The following is a 16033-nucleotide window of genomic DNA, read 5'->3' as shown; positions in this document are numbered from 1 at the left end:
TTACAATATTCCTAGGAGTTTTCCTTTTGGGAGCTCTTTCAGGAGTAAATTCTTTCCATTTCCATTTTAACCTCTGGTTCTAGAATATCAGGGCAGTTTTCCTTGATAATTTCTTGGAAGATGATGTTTATGCTCTTTGTTTGATCATGGTTTTCAGGTAGACCAAGAATTTTTAAATTTTCTCTCCTAGATCTAATTTCCAAGTCACTTATTTTTCCAATGAGATATTTCATGTTATCTTTTTTCATTCATTTGGTTTTGTTTTATAATTTCTTGATTTTTCATAAACTCATTAGCTTCTATCTGCTTCATTCTAACCTTTAAGGAATTATTTTCTTCAGTGAGCTTTCAGACCTCCTTTTCCACCTGGCCAATTCTGCTTTTTAAAACATTATTCTTCTCATTGGCTTTTTGGACCTCTTTTGCCATTTGGGTTAGTCAATTTTTTACGGTGTTATTTTCTTCAGCATTTTTTTGGGTCTCCTTTAGCAAGCTGTTGACTTGCTTTTCATGATTTTCTTGGATCACTCTCATTTTTCTTCTCAATTTTTCCTCCACCTCTCTTGATTTTTGAACTCTTTCATGGCCTGAGACCATTGTGTATTTTTTTTGGAGGTTTTGGATGCAGAAGACTTGATCTTGCTGTCTTCCCTTTTTACCAAGAAAGTAACATTCTATAGTATTATTTTTTCCTCCCTTTGGGCATTTTCCCAGCTAATTACTTGACTTTTGAGTCCTTTGTCAAGTGGAAGGTATGCTACCCTAGGATTCAAAGATTTTGTGCAGCTGTACTCTGAGATATCTCTAGCAACCTGTAAGTTCTCAGTTCCTCCATGGTGGCACAATCAAGGAGAGGAGTTTACTCCTCTCCTGACCTGTGCTATTGCCTGTGAGCAACTAAAGCACTCTTTTCTGCCCTGGAACTGTGAGTTGGATTTCCTCTCCACATTCGCCACCAGCTCCACCATGCCTGCACTCTTCTGCATCCCAGGACTGCCACTTAGGGCTGAGACCCAGATCAGCCACGCAATTCCCTCAGGGTCTTTAGGCTGAGGGCTCCAAAACTGGAAGCTGCTGCCCTGGGGCTGAGGTGGGACCACACTCCCCTCTCACTCAGGTGAGAAAGTTTTCTTACTGACCTTTGAAGATGTTTTTGGCGTTTGTGGGTTGAGAAATCTGGAAACTGCACCAGCTACTCATGACTCAGTGTTCTGAAGCTTGCTCCAGTCCTGTCCATGCTGCACAGCCCACTGTGGGCTGCACTCCACTCTGGGCTGGGTATGATAGACCTTTCCTGTCAGTGTTCCCGGCTGTCTTGGGCTCGAGATCTGTTTCATTCTGTCATTTTGTGGCTTCTGTTGCTCTAGAATTTGTGGAGAGTCATTTTTTTACAGCTGTTTTAAGGGTTACAGAGGGAGAAGTAAGGCAGGTTTGTTCTTCTACTTCGCCATCTTGGCTTCTCCCCCCAGTACATTTTAAACAAGAAATACACCCAAGAGATACACCCATAGAAAAGAAATGCTGGGTAGACAGATTTATAGTCTGTTTAAGTTGGTTGAAATCTGTGGATAGGGGTGAGGCAGGTATACAATTTTCCAGTCCTCCATGGCCTTCCCTGTGTGTGTGCATATAGCTTCCATCTATGACTTTGACTTGAAGAGGAAGTGCTCAGAGTGTTAAAACCAAAATGGCCTGAGGAGATCCTTGTTTCTAACTTTCTGAGATCCTGGTAAAAGGATGGAATATTATATCCCTTGTGGAGTCTGGACCCATAGCTGTTAGTGCCATGACAGGCCAAAACCCTACTACTAGTTATGGTTCTGCAAAACACCACTTAAAGTGCTGAGGGAGATTCAAGAATGAGGCATGTCTTTACTCTAAAAGAACTTACAATAAAGTAAACTTTTTTGCTTTCTCCTTCAAATATATTTACTGCATTTTATAGCTAAAACCACTATTTATCAGTCACATATAAAATACAAACTTCAAATGGTCTCATTTTGTTTTTTGTTCTCTTCTCATATTCCATTCTAGTTCATCCTTCAGTCTGGTCAAGATTGTTTTAAGGTTTCCCAAATGTGGTATCATTCCCCCAAAAGCTGAAAAAGCTTCAAAAGTCATATTCTTGTAACATCATTTGCTTTCCATACTGCATCATTTTCTTGCTATAACTGACGCTAAGGCTATATATCTTCCAGTAAATGCTCACTCACTCTATTCTTTAGGCTAGAATCCACCCTTACCCTTCTACTCACTTTTGTGGTGGCTGTATTAGCCTAACTTTGGCTGACATTTAAAACAAAATTATAAGGTCCCTGAGGCAGAACTGTGTCTGTGTATCCCTTTAACATGAAACTTACACCCAATAGTGCACATTGGTGTTCCACATTTTCAGTTTTACAAAATTTCATCAACAAATTACTTTTAAAAAATGAAGTTACTTAGTTTTTAACTGATATCCAGTTATTTTTAAGTTCATTTAGCATTTCACAAAATATTTAGTTTTGGCAGTGTAGTACAGAAGCCGAAACCACATTGAAATGTAAAACTGCAGTTGTGATAAAGCAAGGCAGATTAATTTATGATAATAATGCACTGAAAATTAATGTTTAATGCATCCACTGAACATGGTGTAAGACTAAAAAAAACAGTAAAAAACGAATAGAAAGCACTCTATGAACATATCTAAGAAAATAAAGGTCTAAAAGTTTTTTTTTTAAAATTCAGGAAAAGAGAAAAAATACCTTATAATGCAAATGCTGTTCTCATGATCACAAAATAGAAAAGGGTAAAAAGAATGACATTACAATGAAAGAAGAATGTGGGGAAAAATGGGAATTGAAAGCAAAAACTGAAAATGAGGAACACAAAAAGTTTTAGTATGCTGCAGTGTCCATTTTTTTAGCTGACATATAAAATTTGGCATTCCATATGAAATATTAATCTTATCAGTATAAATAAAAACTTTTTAAAAATTATACAAATTTAATCATGGTTTCAGGCAATTAGATACAAAGATAAAAAAACGAAAGATGCCTGGTTATAAAGAACTTTAAATCATTTTTTTTTCTTTTCCTTTTTCTTAACCTCAAAGTTTAAAAATACCCTGGAAGAAGCATGTACAGTTGCACTTTGAATTTTCTGTTGTACACTTAAGGAACCTGCTAGGTCAGATAACTGCTGATTGTCTATTTGACCTTCCCATTCTTTCGTTTCTTCTTCTTTGATTAACAGAGGTTTTCCAAGAGACTGACCAACGAGCTGACATACTTCTTGAGCTTTTCGCCATGCATTCCCAACAGCACAGAGACAAACCTGACGTCTTGGAAATAAAAAACAATAATATTAATGACAATTAACAAGTCATATAACAGATTTTTTTTTTTTAACAATCTGCTTAACTTACCTAAGATTCTCAATAGCTCCTGGTGTATGGTAAAACTGAGGAGAACTGATGATAACAGAACTATCTAGCTTTTCAACAAGAAGGTTACAAATATCCTGCATTTTTCCGAATTCAGTGAATGTAATGCAGACCTGTAAATGAAAATGAATTAAAATTATCTTTTTTGTGAACTGCATTGTTTCAGATTTCTATGAGTATGTGGAGGAAAACACTAAGACATCAGCTTGGATTAGGAAATAATACAAAAGACAATTTTGACAAGAAGATAATTTCGGAGTCAACTTGCATTTATTAAACATCTACATGCTAGGCACTGTGCTAAGTGCTAGGGATACAAAAGTAAAAATCAGCCCCTGCTCTCAGTGAGTTCAGTCTAATCAGGGAGATAACATTCAAACAAACAACTATGTACAAAAAAGATATACACAGGATAAACTGGGGGCAGTCTGAGTGGGAAGACACTAAGCAGTACTGTTTATTATCCTTTGAACATGAACTGGAAAAGGTTCATAGTGGGTATGATATAAAGAAATCCAGGGAAGCTAGGAGGTACAGATTAGAAGGGAGAGCATTCCAGGTATGGATGTAGCCAGTGAAAATGCCAAGTCAGGAGAAGGAACATCTTATTTTAGAAACAGGAAGAAGGCCAGTATTATAATGGCAAAAAAGGGTAAGGTGTAGGAAGACTAGAAAAATAGTAGGGGGCAGGTTATGAGGGGCTTTGAACACCAAATAGAAGGTTTTATATTTGATCCTGGAGGTGACAGGAGGCCCCTGGAAGGGAGAAGGGGTGAGTGTATGTGTGTGTGTCAAGTTTAGAACGAAACTTTATGAAAATCCCTTTGAAAGCTGAGTGGAGGATGGATCAGAGTTGGGAGAGACTTGTGGCAGGCAGACCAGCCATCAGGCTCTTGTAATAGTTCAGGCATTAGGTGATGAGGGCTTGCACAAAGGTGGCACCAGTGTCAGAGACAGGAAGAACATACTGGTCACACACACACACACACACACACACACACAAACATATATCATATATTGTGAAGGTAGAAATGACATGACTTGAGAAATGATTGAATGAGGTAAACGAAAGGCGTAGAGGATGACACTTTCTTGTGGTGTCATCTAGGTGAATCTAGGTGAATGGGAGAATGGTGGTGCCCATGAAGAGAAATAAAAGAAGTAAAAGAGAAATATGGAAGGTAGGGAAGGTTTTTTGGGGAATGAGTTAAATTTTGGACTTGGGTATTTAAGTTGTGTATAGGTCATCCATTTAGAAATTTCTAATAGGCATTTGGAGATTTGAGACTGAAGAGAAAGGTTAGGGCTGGAAAAGTACATCTAAGAGTCATCTGCATAACATGAGAACTGAAACCTTGCAAGGTGATTAAATTACTAAGTGAAATAATAAAGAGGGAAAAGAGAATGGGGTCCAGGAAAAAGCTATGGAGGACACCCACATGGATTCACTTCTATCTCTATATTCTCTCTTTTGATAATGCCATCCAAATCTTAAATTATCATTTCTAGGAACATGTTTCTTAAATTTATATCACTACCTCTTTTTTCAGAGCTTCAGTTCCCATTTTTCCAATCTGATGCAAATTTCTGCATGTGTCTCACATTTATGTGTCTCATATTTCTAACTGCTACTTATCACCTTTAGATGTCATATCAGCACCTAAAAACTCAACATGTACAAAACTAAATTAATCCCACTGCCCTCAAAACTTTCCCCTCCCCTTAACATCTCTGTATCTATTAACAGCCACCATCTTCTCCTTCCCTTAGGCTCATCAACTTGGAGTAATATTTCAATATTTCCCCTTTTCCACCCCTTATAGCCAATCAGTTGCTGAGTCCTGTTGATTTTACTTCAGAAATCTTTCCTATATTTCCCTTCCTTTTTCTTTTAACTACCCTAGTGAAGCGCCAATATGATATTCACAGTGCCTGTGGCGGCCAAGAATATCCCAGTGCAATTCTGAATTGCAAAATACCGCAGACCCTCCACATGGAAGACAGAACCAAAACATTTATTCAGACACCAGAAAGCCAAATCCATCACAGTAAGAAAAATCTATACAGAATAACAATGCAGAGAACAACACCATCCCCAAGCCTTCCCCAAGCCTTCCTCTTCCCAGGCTTCCCACAAACCAGCTCCATTAAACAAATCACAAGCAAGCTTTTTCACTCACACTAGCCAGCTGCCTGCATCCTTCCTAGCTCTGACTAGACTCATGACCAACTTTGTCTCAGCTCTGCTCTAGTTTCATCTCTTCCTGTTCCACCCATCCAGCAAACTCCTCCCACCACAGTCTCTATGTGACTCCAGCAGGTCAAATGGGCCTATCAATGAATGAATATTAAAGATCTCCCCATTTAAATTACCATTACACCTAGGTCTGACCTCCATTACCTCAAATGTGGACTATTGCAAGGAGCCTTCTACTCAGGCTTTCTGTTTTGTCTTCCCCTATTACAACTTGCTCATTATAATGTTTTAAAATTTTGCCAGGAATTGATGCCAACAGTTTAATTTAGCATCTACTACTCCCTTTGCCCTTAAAAAAATCAGTACATTTGTTCTTCTTTAGTCCTGAAATACTTTCCCAGTTTTCCACAATCTTTCCTGACCCCTAATAGTGACTCAGCAATCACACCTTACCAATGCTAATATAGGATGTAGATAAGCCTTTTGATGATTTGAAATCATTGAGGAAAGCTAGGTGCTTACTTAATGTTTCATTGATCTGGGATTTCAACTTTTTATTACCTATTTTGTCTTAGTCTCTCCCTAACTAAATATGATTGTCCTTGAAAGAGAAAACAGAAGCAGATAGTTCAAAGTTTTGCCTTCTTACTGCCATCTTTTCTCATTGTCATAGCCACAACGAACAGTGGTCCTATGCAGTTTTTGATTTTTCTCTTTTCTCAATATAGTTAAGAAATAAAAAAGCCCTATATCATTCATTACTAGTCTCAACTTATTATTAACTTTAACACCTGATACTTTTTAAAGGACCATGTCACCATTTCTGTACTCACCCTCAATTACCTGCCCTTCCATTTACTGTATATAGCTTTTTCAAGTCTGAGCTGACTGAATTCCTGGTGTAGCCACAGTTTCACCTTTTTTTCATCAGGGTTGTGTTTTTTATTTTGTTGTTGTTGTTTGTTTTTAGAATTTTATTCTTGAGAACTTCCCATCCATCCCTTCTGGGCTGATATTCCCTGTATTTGGTACCATATGATATCACCTGTAAATTTATTCTACACTATTTGAAATCTTGTTTTGAAGTCAGACTATGGTCAGTTTCCTTTTCGTTATCACAAATTCTAAGATCTGTCACAAACCTCAAAATTTTCCAACCAGCTCCTGTTTTTTGGTCAAATGCAAAAGCCTTTCCTCCTAATTATTTTGGATTTGTTTTGCTTATGTTTTGTATTTTCTTATTTGAGTATATGTCATTTCCCTTTATTAGAATGTAAGTAACTTGAGGGTAGGGAACTATTTAAGCTTTGTCATTGTACTCTCATTACCTAGCGCAGTGCCTGCTAGACAATAGGCACTTAAAATGCTTATTTAATTAAATGAAGTCTAGAATTCTGCATTGCTTTCTCCCTCATAAATAAATTACCCTTAATTAAACCATATTAAAATATATATCAGCAACTCTGCTTTTGATAGAGCTCTAACCCATATCTGGATAACTGAAGTCCCCCCCATAACTACAATATCATACCTTTATGCCAAATTTGTGATCTATTTCATCCTCCTGTATAAGTGGTCTGCTATTTCCCTGGGATTATTTCTGACTTACATTGCTCCTTACTCTTTGACACACATTTAGGTTCCTGGATTTTTTTTAAAGTATACTTCCTTACACTCTAGATTATTCCACTGCTCCCTTCAGTATACTGCTTTTGAGTAAATCATAATCTTCAAGAGCCACATTCCACTCATAAGTCCCATTCCCCAAACTAGGAATTTACTTAGGAAAAAATGCCTCCTTGCATTTGGATTTCTCTTTACCTGGTAGCTCTGCTTTACGCATTTGCAAATAGACTTCTGAAGCTATGATTTCTACTTCTGAATTTCTTCTTAGATATTTTCCACTGCAAATTAGTCTTCTTCCCATTATTATGTTATATTCGTTACTCTCAATGGTAGATAGTTTGGCAAATAAATGTGGACCATCCCCCCTTCCCATTTTCAGTTTCCCTCTCAATCATTCACAAGACTCTAGGAAAATATATCATCACTCTTACATTTTAAGCTATAGTCCTGAAATCTAAATCTCATTCTTCAAAACCATTTTCTCAGCCCATCACTTACTCCTGAAATTTGTAAATTTGTATTTCTCTTCTGAATTCCCTATCTTCAATCAGTAACAATGATGAAAACACTATGTCCCAAAGTTTTTTTTCTCCCTCACAATGTCAAAATCCTTCCCAATGTTTTCTAGGTTTCTTTCTGGTGCTATCATTTATCCCCACAACAATCACAAGTCCTGGGAAGTAATGCCCTAAGAAGACAAGAGACTTCTTTATCACTTGTTAGGTCAACAAAGACCACCTTAGTATCAATTAGTGGGGATTCACCAGTTATTTTTATTTGTCTCTTCCTTCTTGGGCCTAGATGACTTCTTTCCTTATAGTACTTATAGATCCACATCATAGTTCCTTGGAGCTGAAAAGTTTAAAAAGTTTGAGAGACAATTTCTGGGAAATTAATCATTTTATTAATAATACTAGCATTTTATTAATAAAAGGAATGGTCAGTAACACTCAAAAGTCAAAGACCACTCATGGTGGTGGGCTCATATTTTACATGTCTTTGGAAGAATGGGTGTTCCTGAGGGTGGCAATCAACTCTCACTGGTTAACAATTAATGAGAGAGAATGAATAGTGCAATGAGAGGTGGACCTATCTTAATGAAAGACTGGGGGAATGTAACTTTGTCTTTTATTTCTAAATTGCCCAGCCTCGGGTAATCTAATCAAAGAATTTATTCCCACCTAAATCTGTGTTGAACACAATGGGTTTCCCCATTTTAGATTAAATTCCTTGTAAGATTGGGTGGAATCTGACCAAATTTGAGTAAAGAGTTAATTCAACCTCATTATCAGTAACGAGGACTTTAGAAAAAAGGGGAACTGTGGATCTCCCCAAATCATTGGTTATTAATAATCACAAGCAGCAGCTTCCTCTTGAGATAGTCCAGTTCCCTCTTCTGGGAGGAGAAGCTCATCTGTTACTCAGCTCCAGATGTTCTGGAATCCTTTTCTTTCTTCTGACTGTTATAATCATCTACTCTTAGACATGATGTGACATAAATGAGAGTTCTCCTATGATTCATCAGATTCTTTTTAAAAAAAATACCTCTTCCATTCTTTTATCCTTTTTAGTCTTAATTTCATGTGAATGTCATGTTTTTTCATATATGATAAGTTTTTTCAATTGTTTTTGGGATATCTTTCTTTTTAGTAATCTCCTCTTCTGGCTTAGGAATCATTTTTCCATCCCAATAAGAAGCATCTCAATATGGCAGGGAAACTTGTGGACGGGTTGATTTAATCACAGGCTCTGTAAGTTATGCTTATTCATTTTGGTAGACCTGTTGATCTGTATACGCTCAATGACAAGAAAATCTTTATCTAAAACTTTGGGACTACTCAATGAAGTTGTGAGCCTGTATAGCAAAAATGAAAGTTTTTTTCTGGGCTAATGGCTCTGTGTCCAGTCCCCCTATTTAACTTGGGCATACTTGACAAATCTATTACTTTATTTATAGAAAAGAACCTACTGTTCTTTCATGTGACCTCTTTCATATACTTGGTATCCTTTTTGATATGCATACCCTTGATAATTTGGACAGTTTCAAAGGGCATTCCTGAAGTGGACTCGAGGTTTTAATCCCTTGATTTTCATGATTTTGTGGAATTTGAGGAACCTGGGGTGCACTGAAAGAGGACTTTTTTCTATTCTTTCAAGAAACACTTTATTTTTCCTGACAATCTGATGTATTCCTTTTACCTGTCCTTTTAGTACAGAAACTAACTTGTACTTTGTGCACCAGAGCTATTAAGTGCATTGGAAAACTCCCCCACAAACACTGTGTACTCTCTTCAGGGCACAAAATTCTCCATGCATCCCTTAAACCCTAAGCTGAGGATGGATCCTCAAATGTAATTCCTTGTTCTTCATCAGACCAGTCATACCATCTAATTCCTGTACTATTTATTTTATTTTTATGGCTAACTTTAAAAAATGTGGCTTACTTTGACTGCCTCCATTTCCTCATGACCCTGCACCTCCTTTTAATCTAAAATTTAGCTTTTATCTTTAACTTTTCACTGAAACTTTCTTTGGTCACTAGTTATATGCTGAAACCCAATGGAATTTTCTCAGTTTTTATATTTCTTGTCCTCCCAGAATTATATAACATTGGCAAGACTTACTTTTCTTCAAAATTTTCTCCCTTTAGTAGAATTTAAACTCCCTGAGTGCAGGAATTATTTCTCTATCATCTAGCACAGCATCTGGCACATTAGTAGGCATTTAATAAATCTCTGATGCATTAGGTTGAATTTTGTAGAACTGCATTCATGGTTTTCCTCCTCTTTAACCACTCTATTTTCCCCTTAATCCACAGATAAGACTCTAAGCTCCAGTACTTGGTGCTCTATATTAATTTCCTTGGAGTATCCTTACTGGCTTTGTGACTAGATGCTGAACCTATGATTCTTAAACACATATTTTCAAACCTGACTTCTTACCTGTTTGAAGCTGTCTCCCAATCTATGCCTATTACTTGCTTGGATATTTAATTTACCTTCTTTAAGAAGTCTTTCTTGACTAACTGCTTTTTCCTCAATTTCTCTAACTCTTTTACTCCTAAAAATATGCATATAATTTGACTCTCACTTGACTTTGCTGCTTTGAAACATTTTGCATGTGTTTATTTTATAAAACCAGTAACAGAGCTGGGCACAAAAACTGAGTAACTTTAAATCAAGTGACTAAGTATGATTATATGAAAAAAAACCTCACCATTTTGTTACCACATAGATTGGCTAAGCTCTCCTACCCCACCACCTCATTTTGGGAATATACTTATTTCAGGGTTGTGTAAAGTTTAATCTCTCACAAAACCTTCTCCAGAGCCAGGAAAAGTGATGGTGCTTTGGATTTTAAAGGACTTCTTTGCATACAAAATAGACGAGGTTGAGGAGGCAATAAAGCAAGTTAAGAGAATATACAGTAATTCCTAATAAAACTGAAAGGAACGGTATCCGTTGTAATAAGAATCATGAGTTAATTCTAGATGCCTTATATGGGGAAAAAAATGCAATTGTCACCACTAATAAAAATTCTTAAATAAAATTTTTGCTTTCTCCCCCAAACAAAGAATAACATACTGGAAAAAGATTAATGTAAGATCAGATGTTGGGAATTTCTTAAAAATAAGATTTCTAACAATTATTTATAATTTTAAAAATTGCACAACCCCAGCTTTAAGGAATCTTAAAATCTGATGTTATTATCTCCTATTTTATAGGAATTTTAAAATTTCTTTTTATTACTTTTTATTATTTGAGGCTCAGGGCCCATTCCTCCTGCAATGTTGGTTGGCTAAAAGTCTGTTCCTGTTAATATTAACCTCATCTGACCAAAAATTGACTCATGGAATAGTGTGTAAAGGGAATACTTCTGACACTCCTAAGACACAAATGAGAGGAAGAGTAGAACACAGAATCTTTAAAACCGCCTCCCTAAAATATCTTATTTGCAGAAGAATTTCCCTCTTGCCAAGTCTTCTTGACATGTAGATCCCTTCCTCTCAATTATCTCATTGTGTCTTCTTTAAAATGCAGCCTTGTAGTTTTCTAAGTGTAGGATTTTGCAAACTAAATGTTTAATCTGTAATCTTAGTTTACCTATATATAGTCTGTTTAATTAGGTTTGTTTCCTTGGGGAATGTATGAGATTATGACTTTGCTTAACTAAATTGTTCAACTTTTCTGACACTGAAAGAAGCATGGGATTATGAATCTTTTTTTCAGTAGCCTAAAAGAATGTATGAAATTGACGTAATTTTGTCCTTAAGAAGCCTTGCTGGAATCCTAATCATTGTTCAAGGATTATTTTTTTTTACTCTTCTGAACCTGTGTTTCAGCTTAATAAAACCTAGGTTTTTACCTCCATAATTTCTGGATTGTGGTAGATATATTTTAGTAGCAGCTACCTACCACAAGAATTAAAAAAGGAGCTATTTTTCTCTTAACAACCATTTTCCTTCTCTTTACTATCCCTGATCCCAAAAATATACCTGTAAGACTTCTAATTAGGAGCAGGTCTTTGATTGTAGTGCCATTATAATAAGCAGTATTACAAGAAATGCCCAGTTAAAATGTTATTTAAAATATTTATGATAATTATATCTATGGCCAGTTATCATATTTGGTTAGGGTTTCATGGTGTTAATAGATGCCAAAATTTCAAGTTTAATCTTGAATGATTAAGTTACCACATATTGGAAGGGACAAGTTGGCATAGAACATAAAATCAAATTAAATTCTTCTCCTAAGAAACTGAAGTATTTAGAAGGGAATAACTTTTAAACTGTTAAGAGATCTGTATGTTTTAACAGTTATAAATACAAACCTAACTGGCTTCATTAAAAATAACTTAAAACATATTTCCAGTGTCTAACCTTTATAGGAAGATCCCCTTCCTACCATAGCCCCTTTCTGCAGTGACAGTTAGTAGTCAGGGGCAATCTCCCTTAACCCCACTGGGAACTTTTGCTTTAAGGGGCACAGGGGCTGCACCCATGGCACACAAATTTAATTTAACTAGGGAATCACTGAAAAACCCTAAGTGGTCAATTTATATGCAATTACACCTGGTAGCTTTTCTCTATTCTTTGGTCATAAACTACATCCCAGACCTATGTCAGCTATCTTGCAAATGTGTGCATGAGTACACAGATCACAACCGTAATGTTAATGGAAGTTAAAAGATCTTTGCCCCATTAATGGGCAAAGTGGAGCCATTAAAGGAAGCTTGATTAGAGGAGACTTGTTTTGTAGGAAGGTCCACACCTTTTGTTAACTGCTAATGAGGCACTCGGTCACAATAGTTGTGCCCTCTGGTTCTGAAAAGTGTTTCTCTGCTTTGAGGTGAGGTTTTGTCTTGGGGGTTGACTGACTCTGGGTAGCTGTTAAGGAGCAGAGTCCTCCCCTCCACCCCAGTTTTGAAAACCCAGATGTTGGTGTTTTTCTCTCTGGTAACAATGTATGTATGTAATGGTCTGACAGATGGAGCCGACTGATCTGTGAGGTTGATCTGTGGATGTATGTATTGCTTGTGGTCACACAGTTAAAAGCCCTGTCTGTTGGTCTTTATTTCCCTGCCTGTATTTTCTCTGTTGGTATATGTGATTAAAGAAGGTTGCTGACACCTCAAAAGTTGCTTTCCTTTTAGAAAAGCAGATCTAAGAACCTGTGCTACCAGGCCATCCTGGATGTGTCAGGCTGCTTGCTGCTACAACAAAATAGCCCCCCAAAAACAAAGGCATATACCATACAACTCTAAATTGCTTTTTAGAATCTAACAATCTCATATAGCAGGAACAGATTTAAAGAGGTCATCTGATTCCCTTTGAGACTATGTAGATTAATGCCTAGACTATCTAAGTCCATCCATTTGAGAGTATATCCTATTTTTAAGGATCACTAGGATGCATATGGATCATTATTTTTAAAATATATTCTTAATAAATGAAGAAGGCTGACCTAGGTGGTAAGGATAAAACTTTCAAAATAATTTGATTCCAAGGTATATTCCCATTAAAAATAAAAAACAAAATCACACCTACATCCCTTACTTTTCCCAAATTCACTGAAGTTGCTTTAAATATTCATGATGTTTTTGGTTATTATGTTGAAAGGTAGAGACCTGTGAAATCCCCAAGGCAGTTTCTTCTCTTAAAATTCATCAGGAGCCCCCCAAAAGTAGCACATATTACTAAAAGATAGTTCATTCCCTTAGAACTAGTAGGATCAGATCTACTGTGAGAAACTGCTTTTTATTTGCACAAAATATTTTTCATTACTGATTTTGCCTAAAAATTTGAAGTTATCTGCCTTAATGAAGTTGGTGATTAAGAAGAAACCAGAAAGTCTGAAGTAAAAAAAAAAAATCACTCAGAAATCCAAATCTTGACCTTTTTAGAGATATACCCCACATATTTTGATTTTGACAATTGTGGCTACCAAAGTCCTAATCAATCTTAAAAAGTGTCAAGTTATTTTTTTTAATTCACTATTATTATTCCTCTACTATCACTCTGGTCAAAGATGCCACATATTAAAAAAGCAAGAAAATCTGGGTTTTAATATTGACTCAGTAGCTCTTGGATGAGATTTCTTGCTTTTTGCATTCCCCTTATCAGTATTATTTAAAGGCAGTGGAAGTGGTTATTTTTGGAAATACAAAGTGGTGCTGGCAACAGGGCTAACAATATGATGGGGGGGGGGAGTTGTGGCTGCTTCTGCTGTTTTTCTTCAAATTCAGGCACCCTTCTGAAGGGAGTAAGTAGTTTAGTTATGAACGTTTATATTTTGAAAACATAAAAGGCATCCTTTCTGAACTTTCCATGCTAGGGGTTCTTATCCCTTTTTGGCATTATGAATCCCAACAGAAGTTTGGTGAAACCTATGGACGTTTCTCAGAATAATGTTGTGAAATGCATAGAATAAAATACATAGGATTATAATGAATAGCAACAATACTGAAACGCTAATAAAATATATATATTAAAAAACCCCAACAAAACCAAGTTCACAGACCCAGCTGAAAATCCTTGTTTCATGCCTTGTACAGTGGCTGTTTTTCTCCAAATTTAGAGGACTTGGAAGTTTAAAACTGTACAAGGCAGAAAGTAATTTAATCATGAACAGAGAGCGAAGAAAAATCAATTTTTAAAGATAGGTACATAGGCCAATATAACTTATTTCCCCTTCCCTACACCTCAAAAAAATCCATGTCTTCATTCGTTTTCTTCACTTTTGTTTAAGTTTTTGGTTAAGTTGCAGAGGATAATATAGTACATCTCCTTTTCAAGGAGATCTCCTCCACTTGTGTCTTTGATCTTCTTCCCTCCTTATGAATGACTTTTGAAAGTTCAGCCAACCATTCATTATATCTTGGGACTATTGATACTCTTTCCCTATTTCCTGGCAAGTTCCTGTTTCCTACAAACATGCTCAGCCTTCTCCTAGCTTTAAAACAAAACAAAACAAATTTCCATTTAACCCTGTCACTTTCTTATACTTCTTCCCCCATTCATTGATAAACTTTTAAGTAAAAATTTCATGATTATCCTCTAATGGCCTTTATTTAAGGTCTTTTATCCTTCTTAACCTTAGGAAGAATGTGACTACTAAGGCAGAATATCGACCACTTGAAAGAAATCTTGAAGGATGGCTTAAGACTTGACTGGGGAGAGGTGGAAGAAATTTTTGGGAAATTCTGTTGAGAGAATTTATACTTTGAGTAGAGAATGAATAAAAGAATGACATGAATGAAGTCTTGGAGGTCAGAAAAAGCATGAGGGACACTGAAGAGACTGGTCTAGTTGTACCAGAGTATTTATGTAGGCAATCCCTAAGAAAAACCAAAGGTAGGTTTTAGCTACATTATGAAGGGCCTTGAATAACAAATAGGCTAAAGAATTTAAACTTCTGCATGCTGAAAAATGATCAAATGATTCTTCACCACTTAGTGACATAAAGAAATAAGCTTTGAGGAAGACAGATTAGGTGCCATGTGAAGAATGAATTGGGAGGGAGAAAGACTGGGCAAAAAAACTAATTAGGAGACTACTGTTGATTTTAATGGCATAAGGTGGAAACAGAAAGAAAGGATCATGAATCTAGAATTAGAAAGGTCTTTGGATGTTATCTTGTATAATTTCCTAACTTTGCAGATGAGGAAATGGAGGCCCAGAGGAGTTATGAAACTTGCTGAAAGTCACACAGATTTTAAGAAATCTAGGTCTTCAGACTCTAAAATATAGTGCTCTTTTGGTATACTGAAAACAGCACTAGTTATTGCAGTTAGAGGACCTGAGTTCAAATTCTGCCTCTAAAGCTTACTAGCTTGTCACTTAACCTCCTTAGGCTCCAGTTTCCTTCTTTGAAAAATGAAAGGACAGGATCTGATGGCCTCTGAGGTCTCTTTCAGTTTTAAGTCTATGATCTAGTGACCTTGCTTCTTCAAAGAACTCATATAATCTAAGAGATCATTCATATTCATAAGCACCATGAAAAATCTTTGTGGTTTAAAAAAAATTAAGTGTAGGAACAATACAATATTTTAAATAACTGTCTTAGAATATGTACTGATAAGACTATTTAGATGCTGTGAAAGAGCCAGTTGTCACATGAGAATCATCATATTAGCCCGTAGTGATTTCATAGTAGTTTCATATCTTACAATTTTTAAACAATCCTTCTGTGTTCTTGAAAGCTTTGTTTCCCCTCCATCACTTATTTATTGTCTAACCTTGGACTTAATTCACTTGACCCTTCCAGGGTTCAATAACTTCCTATGTA

The 16033-nt window shown here is 36.2% G+C and overlaps 1 protein-coding gene across 1 annotated transcript in view; it reads right to left on the bottom strand.

Annotated features, from left to right (window-relative positions):
* Positions 1 to 1840: 1840 nt before the first annotated feature.
* The window catches only part of IRAK1BP1 (interleukin 1 receptor associated kinase 1 binding protein 1), a 32982-nt gene continuing 18789 nt past the window's right edge, over positions 1841 to 16033 (bottom strand). The window contains exons 3-4 of the mRNA XM_072642654.1: positions 3407 to 3537; positions 1841 to 3322 (exon numbers count right to left, since the gene is read on the bottom strand). Coding sequence (XP_072498755.1) covers positions 3058 to 3322; positions 3407 to 3537 — 396 coding nt within the window. The 3' untranslated portion in view covers positions 1841 to 3057. The remainder of the gene's footprint in view (positions 3323 to 3406; positions 3538 to 16033) is intronic.

The sequence above is a fragment of the Notamacropus eugenii genome, chromosome 2, assembly GCF_028372415.1.
Source record: "Notamacropus eugenii isolate mMacEug1 chromosome 2, mMacEug1.pri_v2, whole genome shotgun sequence".
Lineage (NCBI taxonomy): Eukaryota > Metazoa > Chordata > Mammalia > Diprotodontia > Macropodidae > Notamacropus > Notamacropus eugenii.
This window is presented reverse-complemented; position numbering and strand designations above follow the sequence as displayed.